The sequence below is a fragment of the Procambarus clarkii genome, chromosome 70 (assembly GCF_040958095.1).
Source record: "Procambarus clarkii isolate CNS0578487 chromosome 70, FALCON_Pclarkii_2.0, whole genome shotgun sequence".
NCBI classification, from domain to species: Eukaryota; Metazoa; Arthropoda; class Malacostraca; order Decapoda; family Cambaridae; genus Procambarus; species Procambarus clarkii.
In genome coordinates this window covers 15,270,957-15,284,668 of record NC_091219.1, presented here as the reverse complement: position 1 = coordinate 15,284,668, position 13,712 = coordinate 15,270,957, and the positions used below count along the sequence as shown (strand labels likewise).

Genomic DNA, 13,712 nt, shown 5'->3' with positions numbered 1-13,712 from the left:
CAGTGTGGAGCCATTTGGGAACAGTTTGGGAAACAAACTGCCATCTGAGACGCAGCAAACAAGCTTTTCCTTTAACAAGAAGCTCCGCTGCATCTTAGAAAATCATATGTGTGTTCATAGGCTGTTCTTGGCTGAATAATTTAGCAGGGGTTGAGATATAGCTCCTGGATACGGTCTTTTTTGGCAAGAGTTTGTCTACTGCCACAAACTCCGGGCCAGACCGAGTCATGCCTTCACGTGAAGCTGGAGACAGTGGTCTTCTGACTCTTTACGTATGTGTTTGTTTAGTTAAGATACACTGATACACCTCCTCCACAGGCTAGGTAGACACGTCAGTTATATGTTGACCTACACCCTAACATTCCCTTCCTCATATATATATATATATATATATAATATATATATATATATATATATATATATATATATATATATATATATAATATATATATATATATATATATATATATATATATATATATATATGTATATATATATATATATATATATATATATATGTATATATATATATATATATATATATATATATATACATATATATATATATAATATATATATATATATATATATATATATATATATATATATATATATATATATATATATATATATATATATATATATATATATATACACACAGTTGTCTGGTACCTCTTCATTCCCCTGATGGAGTCTATAGATCCTTATCTAATAAATAGATAAGTAAATTCACAATTTCCATCAGATGAGGACACAGTTGGCCAGGGAGGACCCGTCCAGGTCCCGCCACACCTCTGGTCCTCACTGACAGCTCTGCCCGGCTCTCCTACACATTCCTGCTCATTCCAGTAACGACAAGAATTCTCAATTAGCGAAGCACGAAGTATCTGACCCAACAAATGGCATGCGTAATTAATTATATATATATTTCAGCGCGTTTGTGGAGGCAGCATTGGGTCAGACACGCTAATATTAGCATAGAGTATATGTCGGAAGTGCACGAATCTCCGCCTGCACGAACATATATACATACATACATATTAGTATATTTTGGTAGCAGTCTTTCCTGTAGACATATATTATTAAATATGACCGAAAAAGTAAGATTAGAATTATTAATCTTACTTTTTCGGTCATATTTAATAATATATATACATACATATATATATATATATATATATATATATATATATATATATATATATATATATATATATATATATATATATATATATATATATATATATATATATATATATTTCAGTTGCATATTGTCCTGGGGACCATTCAGGCTTGTTCGCATATATATATATATATATATATATATATATATATATATATATATATATATATATATATATATATATATATATATATATATATATATACATTATAGATTTTGTAATGCAGCTGTTATATGTGATCTTAACATATATATTCACAATTCACTATATATATGCTAGTCATTCTGGAATATGTACTAGGAATCCCAAAATATATACAAGTAATCCTTAAATATATATTAACTACTCCAATATATATACTACCCACCCCAAAATATATACTAACTTATAGAAGTCCTCGTGGCGCAGTCGTATCACACTCGCCCCGCAAGTGTTCTGGCCTGTGTTCGTATCCTGGCCAGGGAGGATTGACTGGGCGCCAATCCTTAACAGTACACCTCTGCTCACCATGCAGTAAATGGGCACCTGGTTGCAAAACAATTTTGCGGGATCGTATTCCGGGGAAGCAATTAGGATTAAGAACCTGCCCGAAACGCTGTGCGTGCTAGTGGCTGAACACAAGTGTAAGAACTCTTGTATATATAAATAAAATAAAAAATAGAAATAGAAACAGGTAAATAGAAACAGATAAATAGACAGGCAGACAGACAAAAAGCCAGAGACAGCTATATAACAACCATGCTACGACAGCGGAAAAATAAGTAACAAAATGTGTTTCTTACGAGCTGTTGTCGGTGGAATGGCGCCGCCCGGCAGTTATTCGCCACCAGAATGAGCCTCGGAACACTGACATTCCACGGAGCAGTTAAACACTACGGAACACTGACATTCTACGGGGCTGTTAAACGCTACGGAACACTGACATTCTACGGGGCTGTTAAACGCTACGGAACACTGACATTCTACGGGGCTGTTAAACGCTACGGAACACTGACATTCCTCGGAGTAATTAAACGCTACGGAACACTGACATTCTACGGGGCTGTTAAACGCTACGGAACACTGACATTCCACGGAGCAATTAAACACTACGGAACACTGACATTCCTCGGAGCAGTTAAACACTACGGAACACTGACATTCCACGGAGCAATTAAACACTACGGAACACTGACATTCCTCGGAGCAGTTAAACACTACGGAACACTGACATTCCACGGAGCAATTAAACACTACGGAACACTGACATTCCTCGGAGCAGTTAAACACTACGGAACACTGACATTCCACGGAGCAATTAAACACTACGGAACACTGACATTCCTCGGAGCAGTTAAACACTACGGAACACTGACATTCCACGGAGCAATTAAACACTACGGAACACTGACATTCCTCGGAGCAATTAAACACTACGGGACACTGACATTCCTCGGAGCAGTTAAACACTACGGAACACTGACATTCCTCGGAGCAGTTAAACACTACGGAACACTGACATTCCTCGGAGCAGTTAAACACTACGGAACACTGACATTCCACGGAGCAATTAAACACTACGGAACACTGACATTCCTCGGAGCAGTTAAACACTACGGAACACTGACATTCCACGGAGCAATTAAACACTACGGAACACTGACATTCCTCGGAGCAGTTAAACACTACGGAACACTGACATTCCACGGAGCAATTAAACACTACGGAACACTGACATTCCTCGGAGCAATTAAACACTACGGGACACTGACATTCCTCGGAGCAGTTAAACACTACGGAACACTGACATTCCTCGGAGCAGTTAAACACTACGGAACACTGACATTCCACGGAGCAATTAAACACTACGGAACACTGACATTCCTCGGAGCAATTAAACGCTACGGAACACTGACATTCCTCGGAGCAATTAAACACTACGGAACACTGACATTCCACGGGTCTGTTAAACACTACGGAACACTGACATTCTACGGGGCTGTTAAACGCTACGGAACACTGACATTCTACGGGGCTGTTAAACGCTACGGAACACTGACATTCTACGGGGCTCTTAAACGCTACGGAACACTGACATTCTACGGGGCTGTTAAACGCTACGGAACACTGACATTCCTCGGAGCAATTAAACACTACGGAACACTGACATTCTACGGGGCTGTTAAACGCTACGGAACACTGACATTCTACGGGGCTGTTAAACGCTACGGAACACTGACATTCTACGGGGCTCTTAAACGCTACGGAACACTGACATTCTACGGGGCTGTTAAACGCTACGGAACACTGACATTCCTCGGAGCAATTAAACACTACGGAACACTGACATTCCTCGGAGCAATTAAACGCTACGGAACACTGACATTCCTCGGAGCAATTAAACGCTACGGAACACTGACATTCCTCGGAGCAGTTAAACGCTACGGAACACTGACATTCTACGGGGCTGTTAAACACTACGGAACACTGACATTCTACGGGGCTGTTAAACGCTACGGAACACTGACATTCCTCGGAGCAATTAAACGCTACGGAACACTGACATTCCTCGGAGCAATTAAACACTACGGAACACTGACATTCCACGGAGCAGTTAAACACTACGGAACACTGACATTCCACGGAGCAGTTAAACACTACGGAACACTGACATTCCACGGGGCTGTTAAACACTACGGAACACTGACATTCTACGGGGCTGTTAAACGCTACGGAACACTGACATTCTACGGGGCTGTTAAACGCTACGGAACACTGACATTCCACCTGCTGGTCTGGAATGTAACAAAAGTACAACCAAAGGCGCCGTCCGCGGCGGCACCTTTGGTTGTGCTTTTGACCCCAAAGTTGTGTCGTTTTCAAAGCTTATTCGACGACCGTCTGAGTCCCTCATTGTCGTTTCTTGTCCTTTTATAGCCGTCATGATGCTTTTGTGTCTTATAGTCCCCGTATCGCTGCGTTGGTCTTTTGTTGATCTGTTTGTCATTACACCGTGAGCTGAGGTCAGTCTCTCTCTAGTGTCTCTGAGGTCAGTCTCTCTCTAGTGTCTCTGAGGTCAGTCTCTCTCTAGTGTCTCTGAGGTCAGTCTCTCTCTAGTGTCTCTGAGGTCAGTCTCTCTTTAGCCTCTCTGAGGTCAGTCTCTCTCTAGTGTCTCTGAGGTCAGTCTCTCTCTAGTGTCTCTGAAGTCAGTCTCTCTCTAGCCTCTCTGAGGTCAGTCTCTCTCTAGTGTCTCTGAGGTCAGTCTCTCTCTAGTGTCTCTGAGGTCAGTCTCTCTCTAGTGTCTCTGAAGTCAGTCTCTCTCTAGCCTCTCTGAGGTCAGTCTCTCTCTAGTGTCTCTGAGGTCAGTCTCTCTCTAGTGTCTCTGAGGTCAGTCTCTCTCTCTCTAGTGTCTCTGAGGTCAGTCTCTCTCTAGTGTCTCTGAGGTCAGTCTCTCTCTCTCTCTAGTGTCTCTGAGGTCAGTCTCTCTCTCTCTAGTGTCTCTGAGGTCAGTCTCTCTCTAGTGTCTCTGAGGTCAGTCTCTCTCTCTCTAGTCTCTCTGAGGTCAATCTCTCTCTCTCTCTCTAGTGTCTCTGAGGTCAGTCTCTCTCTAGTGTCTCTGAGGTCAGTCTCTCTCTCTCTAGTGTCTCTGAGGTCAGTCTCTCTCTAGTGTCTCTGAGGTCAGTCTCTCTCTCTCTAGTGTCTCTGATGTCAGTCTCTCTCTCTCTAGTGTCTCTGAGGTCAGTCTCTCTCTAACCTCTCTGAGGTCAGTCTCTCTCTAGTGTCTCTGAGGTCAGTCTCTCTCTCTCTAGTGTCTCTGAGGTCAGTCTCTCTCTCTCTCTAGTGTCTCTGAGGTCAGTCTCTCTCTCTCTAGTGTCTCTGAGGTCAGTCTCTCTCTCTCTAGTGTCTCTGAGGTCAGTCTCTCTCTAGTGTCTCTGAGGTCAGTCTCTCTCTAGTGTCTCTGAGGTCAGTCTCTCTCTAGTGTCTCTGAGGTCAGTCTCTCTCTCTCTAGTGTCTCTGAGGTCAGTCTCTCTCTAGTGTCTCTGAGGTCAGTCTCTCTCTCTCTAGTCTCTCTGAGGTCAATCTCTCTCTCTCTCTCTAGTGTCTCTGAGGCCAGTCTCTCTCTAGTGTCTCTGAGGTCAGTCTCTCTCTCTCTAGTGTCTCTGAGGTCAGTCTCTCTCTAGTGTCTCTGAGGTCAGTCTCTCTCTCTCTAGTGTCTCTGATGTCAGTCTCTCTCTCTCTAGTGTCTCTGAGGTCAGTCTCTCTCTAACCTCTCTGAGGTCAGTCTCTCTCTAGTGTCTCTGAGGTCAGTCTCTCTCTCTCTAGTGTCTCTGAGGTCAGTCTCTCTCTCTCTAGTGTCTCTGAGGTCAGTCTCTCTCTCTCTAGTGTCTCTGAGGTCAGTCTCTCTCTCTCTCTAGTGTCTCTGAGGTCAGTCTCTCTCTAGTGTCTCTGAGGTCAGTCTCTCTCTAGTGTCTCTGAGGTCTGTCTCTCTCTAGTGTCTCTGAGGTCAGTCTCTCTCTCTCTAGTGTCTCTGAGGTCAGTCTCTCTCTAGTGTCTCTGAGGTCAGTCTCTCTCTCTCTCTAGTGTCTCTGAGGTCAGTCTCTCTCTCTCTAGTGTCTCTGAGGTCAGTCTCTCTCTAGCCTCTCTGAGGTCAGTCTCTCTCTAGTGTCTCTGAGGTCAGTCTCTCTCTAGCCTCTCTGAGGTCAGTCTCTCTCTAGTGTCTCTGAGGTCAGTCTCTCTCTAGTGTCTCTGAGGTCAGTCTCTCTCTCTCTAGTGTCTCTGAGGTCAGTCTCTCTCTCTCTAGTGTCTCTAAGGTCAGTCTCTCTCTCTCTAGTGTCTCTGAGGTCAGTCTCTCTCTAGCCTCTCTGAGGTCAGTCTCTCTCTCTCTAGTGTCTCTGAGGTCAGTCTCTCTCTAGTGTCTCTGAGGTCAGTCTCTCTCTCTCTAGTATCTCTGAGGTCAGTCTCTCTCTCTCTAGTGTCTCTGAGGTCAGTCTCTCTCTAGTGTCTCTGAGGTCAGTCTCTCTCTCTCTAGTCTCTCTGAAGTCTTTTCCATCCAAGTCTCTCTCTACCCAATTAGTTTGTCCTAGAAATGTTCTAAATTGTCATAGTCCATTCTCAGACAAACTTGATTTTTAGGCATTCCTTATTTTTTGTATTTAAATGTGCACATGATCCCTAGGTATTCAAAGACCAGGACCCAACCATCGCAAGCTTCTAATAGGCTCTAGTACTCAAAGGAGATTTTGCTCCGAGGAAATTCCCGATGAAGTTTTGGTGGTCCATCTGTTTCCATCATTCTTGGGTCTTTCCCAATTTGATGAGTTTAGGACGTTTCTGTCTCTTACGGACACAAGGTTAACTCTCCATGTCTTATACCCTCCTTGTGCATTGCATTCTTCCCTGTACATTTTGCCACAGTTGAAGTCACCAATGATTTTGCTTTTTGTCTGTGAGCCATCATAACATCTCTTTTATGCATTCATCTAGTTGTACTCACCTAGTTCTGCTTGCAGAGGTTAAGCTTCGGCTTTTTGGTCCTGCCTCTCAACTGTCAATCTACTGGTGTACAGATTCCTAAGCTTATTGAGCTCTATCATATCTACATTTGAAACTGTGTATGGAGTCTGCCTCCACCACATCACTTCCACACACACACACACACACACACACACACACACACACACACACACACACACACACACACACACACACACACACACAAGGGAAAGAGGAGGAGATGCTCCGAGCCTATTAGACCTGATTTTCACCCAGAATGTAGAAGACATCGAGAATTTGGAACATGAAATACCTCTAGGGAGCCAGTGACTATTGTGTCCTAGTCTTTGACTACATGATGGAATTCAAACTTGTGACCATGGGACAGGAGGTTTGGGAAAGGAGGGTTGACTACTGGAAAGGGGACTACAGGAGGATAAGGGATTATCTGGGAGAAGTGCAGTGGGAGGAAGAAATTGGAGGAAAAACAGTCCAAGATATGATGGACCTAGTCATACGGAAATGCCAGGAGGCCGAAGAGAGATATATACCAACAGAAAAGGAAAAAAAGGGAATATAATAACCCATGGTTTAATAGACAGTGTCAGGAACTGTCTATTAAACAGTGGCCACACATTTACAATGCTAGCCAGCATATATACATTTTCTTCTGTACTCCATGGACAGGGTTAGAGATGTGTTAAACATATAGTTCAAGGGTTTATTGAACAATCAACCACAGAAGATGATTCGCGGCTTCTAAAATGCTAAGCTATACTGATAGGTAACAGGAGCATCAGGGTAAAAGAAACTCTGTCCATTTTTTTTTCTCGCGGGCGCCGGGAATCAATCCCGGGCAACAGGATTACGTATCCAGCGTGCTATCCACACAGCCACCGGCCCCCACCGGTGTGTGTGTGTGTGTGTGTGTGTGTGTGTGTGTGTGTGTGTGTGTGTGTGTGTGTGTGTGTGTGTGTGTGTGTGTGTGTGTGGTGTTTTATTTTCCGGCTGCTTGCACTTGAGCGCTCAAAACCCAACTCCCAAGCATACCTGTGTGAACCAGAGTCTTCCGGGAGGATCGTACACTCAAGACCATCTTAACTCCTTGTGGTTTTTGAGGAAGGAATTTACAATAGAGTCAGGCAGCAGCTCGGTCGTAATATGTTGGGGGGGGGGGGGGAGGGGAGGAGGGAGACGGAAGAGGGGAAAGTGGGGAGGAAGGAAGGAAGGTAATGGAAGGTGTAGAGAAAAACCGGAGGAAAGAGAGAGAGAGAGAGAGAGAGAGAGAGAGAGAGAGAGAGAGAGAGAGAGAGAGAGAGAGAGAGAGAGAGAGAGAGAGAGAGAGAGAGAGAGAGAGAGGACAAAGCATAGCAAACTATATGTTTTCAGTCTCCCGCAATCCTAAGACTCTCTATCAATGGTGGTTTCATTAAGCTACACAAGAGAGCCTACACAGCCTACACCCTCACCAAACACGCCCTCCTGTGTGGCGCTCTCACAGCTCCACCGTCTCCACAAAGCTGTAACGTCACGACACTAACACATATGTAAATACAGACACGTAAATGTATTTTACATTGAAAAGTATCCCTTAATTAGCCATAAATAATTACAGGCTTTTAATCTCGCTGTGCGCGCGTGCACACACACACACACACACACACACACACACACACACACACACACAGATGTGGTCAGAGTAGTTAACAGATGGAATGCATTAGGCAGTGATGTGGTGGAGGCTGACTCCATACACAGTTTCAAATGTAGATATGATAGAGCCCAGTAGGCTCAGGAATCTGTACACCAGTTGATTGACAGTTGAGAGACGGGACCAAAGAGCCAAAGCTCAACCCCCTCAAGCACAAATAGGTGAGTACAAATAGGTGAGTACACACACACACACACACACACACACACACACACACACACACACACACGCTGAGTGAAGAGCGCTGGGGGGGTCGAAGTCCTAGTGGACCGGGATCGATTCCCGGCCGAGGCGGAAACAAATGGGCCGAGTTTCTTTCACCCTGGTTTTTCTGTTCACCTAGCAATAAATAGGAACCTGGGAGTTAGATAGCTGCTACGGGCTGCTTCCTGGGGATGTGTGTGTGTTAATGTGTGTGCGTGTGTTTGTGTGTATTAGAGAGAAATATAGGTAGTAGGTACAGGAAAAATAGATTGGTTAGAGAGACGGCGTCCAAGAGGTAATAGCTCGAGTCTGCAGACACAAATAGTAAATACAAAATAGTAAATACACACACACACACACGCACGCACGTACGCGCACACACACACACACACACACACACACACACACACACACACACACACACACACACACACACACACACACACACACACACACAAACACACACAGGGGTATGAGCAACGAGGAGAGATTACGGGAGTTAAACGCCACATCACTGGGAGACAGAAGAGTTAGATTGGACATGATCACCACATACAAGATTCTCAGAGGAATTGATAGGGTAGATAAAGACAGGCTATTTACCACAAGGGGCACACGCACTATGGGATACAGGGTGCCCAAATGAGTCATTTGGGCACCCCAAAAGTTAGAAAGAATTTTTTCAGTGTCAGAATAGTAGACAAATGGAATGCATTAGGAAGTGATGTGGTGGAGGCTGACTCCATACACAGTTTCAAGTGTAGATATGATAGAGCCCAAAAGGCTCAGGAACCTGTACACCAGTGGATTGACAGTTGAGAGGCGGGACCAAAGAGCCAGGGCCCACCCCCCGCAAGCACAAATAGGTGAATTCAAATAGGTGAGTACACACACACTCAGTCACGTCCCTTTGGGGGCCAGTGAAAGACTCAGATGATTTTAGTGAGTGAAATGTTATTACTCAAGCTATTGTGGTTGTCAGTTTTCTTGACGAGAATAAAGAAGACTTAAATTTCCACTGGAAAGCAAGTTTTAAACTTAAAGAAATTTTATTTACGCAACTGGATAACAACTATTTGATCACAAGTTCCAATTTATATAGTTTGACCTCCAAAAGTTCACGTTTTGTTATGGTGAATTAGTGAATGACATTGTAGAACATCGGAAGTGCAATTCAAGAACCTCACCGAGTCATTCCTAGCAATCCTAGGCGTAATTCACATTCTCTTAGGCCTATTATAGTACATATATCTGCTATACTAGACCCAGGAAAGTTTAAAGGTTGATTTTTAGCTTTTTCTATAATTGTTTTAATATTAATAACACAAAACGTGAACTATTTTAGGTCCATCAGCCCATATTGTTACGTTCGACTAAATAGTTACTATCAGCAGTGTCATTTTAGGAGTACTGGTTGAGTTATCTCCAAAAGATAACATTACTAATGTAATAGTAATCAAGTGATCAATACGACCACTACGGCGCTTAGTCTCGCTAAAACTCACTGATTTAATCGAGTTTCAAATATTTGTCTGTCAAAAGTCTTGAGCAAACAAGATAAAATTTCCCAACCATAATCTTTCTGGTAATCTGTTTTCAGAGTTAATGTTAGGTCACACGACGCTCTCATCTTTCTCTTCTCCTTGTCTTGGAACTCGAGCTTGTCCTTCTTAATATTTCTCCCTAGCTCAGGTGGCACCACAAAGGCCCTCTGCTACGCTAAGAAAGAAAAACAAACTCCAAAACATGAATGAAAGAAAGATAACATAGTAACGAGATATACTTCAGGGTATATTTAAGGTACGTCAGTTTTGGAGCTATTCTGAGAGATTAAAAACAGCAGCAGTAATATCAGTAGTACCAGTACCAGGGAGAGAGAAAGAAAGGGAGAGAGAGAGAGAGAGAGAGAGAGAGAGAGAGAGAGAGAGAGAGAGAGAGAGAGAGAGAGAGAGAGAGAGAGAGAGAGAGAGAGAGAGAGAGAGGTGAGAAGTGAGAGGTGAGGGGTAAAAGAGCGAGAGAGAGAGAGAGAGAGAGAGAGAGAGAGGTGAGGCGAGGAGAGGGGTAAAAGAGCGAGAGAGAGAGAGAGAGAGAGAGAGAGAGAGAGAGAGAGGTGAGAGGTGAGAGGTGAGGGGTAAAAGAGCGAGAGAGAGAGAGAGAGACTTGCCTAAAGAGGAAGTACGCTCTTACGACAAAGAGAATGGACAGCCCTTTTGAAATATATATAAAGGAAACGCTGCTCTACTCAGAAAGACTCTATATAACAGGCATAACTTAAAAAAACAGAACACAGAGCTGACGATGTTAATATATAAACAGCTCCAGCGGCTTGTCCAAGCGTTCTCCTGCTGTAAGCAGACAGCGGCGGCCAGAGGTACCATTAACCTCATATCCAACACCAGAAACAGACGGGTTTTCTTCGTGTTGGACGCCTCAGGAGGGACAGGAGTGGACGAGGTCTCGGCGCCAGGAAGTACATGGAGGAAACGAGACAGACAAAAAGGAACTGTGAACTTTTGATATGATCTTGTGATGGGAAAACCCGGAGGTTATTGTGGATGTTAGTGTCTTAGCCTGTGTTAATATCTTGCTTTGACGACAAATACCAATGTTTTTGTTGGCATTTTGGTGTTTAGAGTCAATGAGCTTTGACTCGGGCCAGAGTGTGTGTGGTGAGAGTTTAACTGTTGGAAACTATTAATATTTAATTGCCTTCAATTGCCTACATCCACCTACCACCCAACTACCCACGTCCACCTACCACACAACTACCCACGTCCACCTACCACCCAACTACCCACGTCCACCTACCACCCAACTACCCACGTCCACCTACCACACAACTACCCACGTCCACCTACCACACAACTACCCACGTCCACCTACCACCCAACTACCCACGTCCACCTACCACACAACTACCAACGTCCACCTACCACCCAACTACCCACGTCCACCTACCACCCAACTACCCACGTCCACCTACCACACAACTACCCACGTCCACCTACCACCCAACTACCCACGTCCACCTACCACACAACTACCAACGTCCACCTACCACCCAACTACCCACGTCCACCTACCACCCAACTACCCACGTCCACCTACCACACAACTACCCACGTCCACCTACCACCCAACTACCCACATCCACCTACCACCCAACTACCCACGTCCACCTACCACCCAACTACCATCTACTATCAACACACAACTACCACCATCTTCCATGACACAACTACCACCATCTTCCATGACACAACTACCACCAACTACTAACACACACAACTACCACCAACTTTCAAAGTCATCCAATGTTTACCAGAATGATATCTTCAATATTGCAAATCAGAATTCCAGCTATCATCCCAACCATCATCCCAGCCATCATCCCAGCCACCACCCCAACCATCACCCCAGCCATCACCCCAGCCACCACCCCAGCCATCACCCCAGCCATCACCCCAGCCATCACCCCAGCCATCACCCCAGCCATCACCCCAGCCATCACCCCAACCACCACCACAGCCATCACCCCAGCCATCACCCCAGCCATCATCCCAGCCATCATCCCAGCCATCACCCCAGCCATCACCACAGCCATCATCCCAGCCATCATCCCAGCCATCACCACAGCCATCACCACAGCCATCATCCCAGCCATCACCCCAGCCATCATCACAGCCATCACCCCAGCCATCACCCCAGCCATCACCCCAGCCATCACCACAGCCATCACCCCAGCCATCATCCTAGCCATCACCCCAGCCATCACCACAGCTATCATCCCAGCCATCATCCCAGCCATCATCCCAGCCATCACTCCAGCCATCATCCCAGCCATCACCCCAGCCATCATCCCAGCCATCATCCCAGCCATCACCCCAGCCATCACCCCAGCCATCACCCCAGCCATCACCACAGCCATCATCCCAACCATCACCCCAGCCATCACCCCAGCCATCACCACAGCCATCATCCCAACCATCACCCCAGCCATCACCCCAGCCATCACCCCAGCCATCACCCCAGCCATCACCCCAGCCATCACCCCAACCATCACCCCAGCCATCACCCCCAGCCATCACCCCAGCCATCACCCCAGCCACCACCCCAGCCATCACCCCAACCATCACCCCAGCCATCACCCCAGCCATCACCCGAGCCATCACCCCAACCATCACCCCAGCCATCACCCCAGCCATCACCCCAGCCATCACCCCAGCCATCACCCCAGCCATCACCCCAACCATTATCCCAGCCATCACCCCAGCCATCACCCCAGCCACCACCCCAGCCATCACCCCAGCCATCACCCCAGCCATCACCCCAGCCATCACCCCAGCCATCACCCCAGCCATCACCCCAGCCATCACCCCAGCCATCACCCCAGCCATCACCCCAGCCATCACCCCAGCCATCACCCCAGCCACCACCCCAGCCATCACCCCAGCCATCACCCCAGCCATCACCCGAGCCATCACCCCAGCCATCACCCCAGCCATCACCCCAGCCACCACCCCAGCCATCACCCCAGCCATCACCCCAGCCATCACCCGAGCCATCACCCCAGCCATCACCCCAGCCACCACCCCAGCCATCACCCCAGCCATCACCCCAGCCATCACCCCAGCCATCACCCCAACCATCACCCCAGCCATCACCCCAGCCACCACCCCAGCCATCACCCCAGCCATCACCCCAGCCATCACCCCAGCCATCACCCCAGCCATCACCCCAGCCATCACCCCAGCCACCACCCCAGCCATCACCCCAGCCATCACCCCAGCCATCACCCGAGCCATCACCCCAGCCATCACCCCAGCCACCACCCCAGCCATCACCCCAGCCATCACCCCAGCCATCACCCCAGCCATCACCCCAACCATCACCCCAGCCATCACCCCAGCCACCACCCCAGCCATCACCCCAGCCATCACCCCAGCCATCACCCCAGCCATCACCCCAGCCATCACCCGAGCCATCACCCCAGCCATCACCCCAGCCACCACCCCAGCCATCACCCCAGCCATCACCCCAGCCATCACCCCAGCCATCACCCCAACCATCACCCCAGCCATCACCCCAGCCACCACCCCAGCCATCACCCCAGCCATCACCCCAGCCATCACCCCAGCCAT

At 46.8% G+C, this 13,712-nt stretch overlaps 1 protein-coding gene across 1 annotated transcript in view; it reads left to right on the top strand.

Annotated features, from left to right (window-relative positions):
* The first annotated feature begins 11,897 nt into the window (after positions 1-11,897).
* Positions 11,898-13,712, top strand: part of LOC138355965 (calphotin-like) — a 3,112-nt gene continuing 1,297 nt past the window's right edge. Inside the window, exons 1-2 of the mRNA XM_069311503.1 lie at positions 11,898-12,542; positions 12,640-13,275. Coding sequence (XP_069167604.1) covers positions 11,898-12,542; positions 12,640-13,275 — 1,281 coding nt within the window. The remainder of the gene's footprint in view (positions 12,543-12,639; positions 13,276-13,712) is intronic.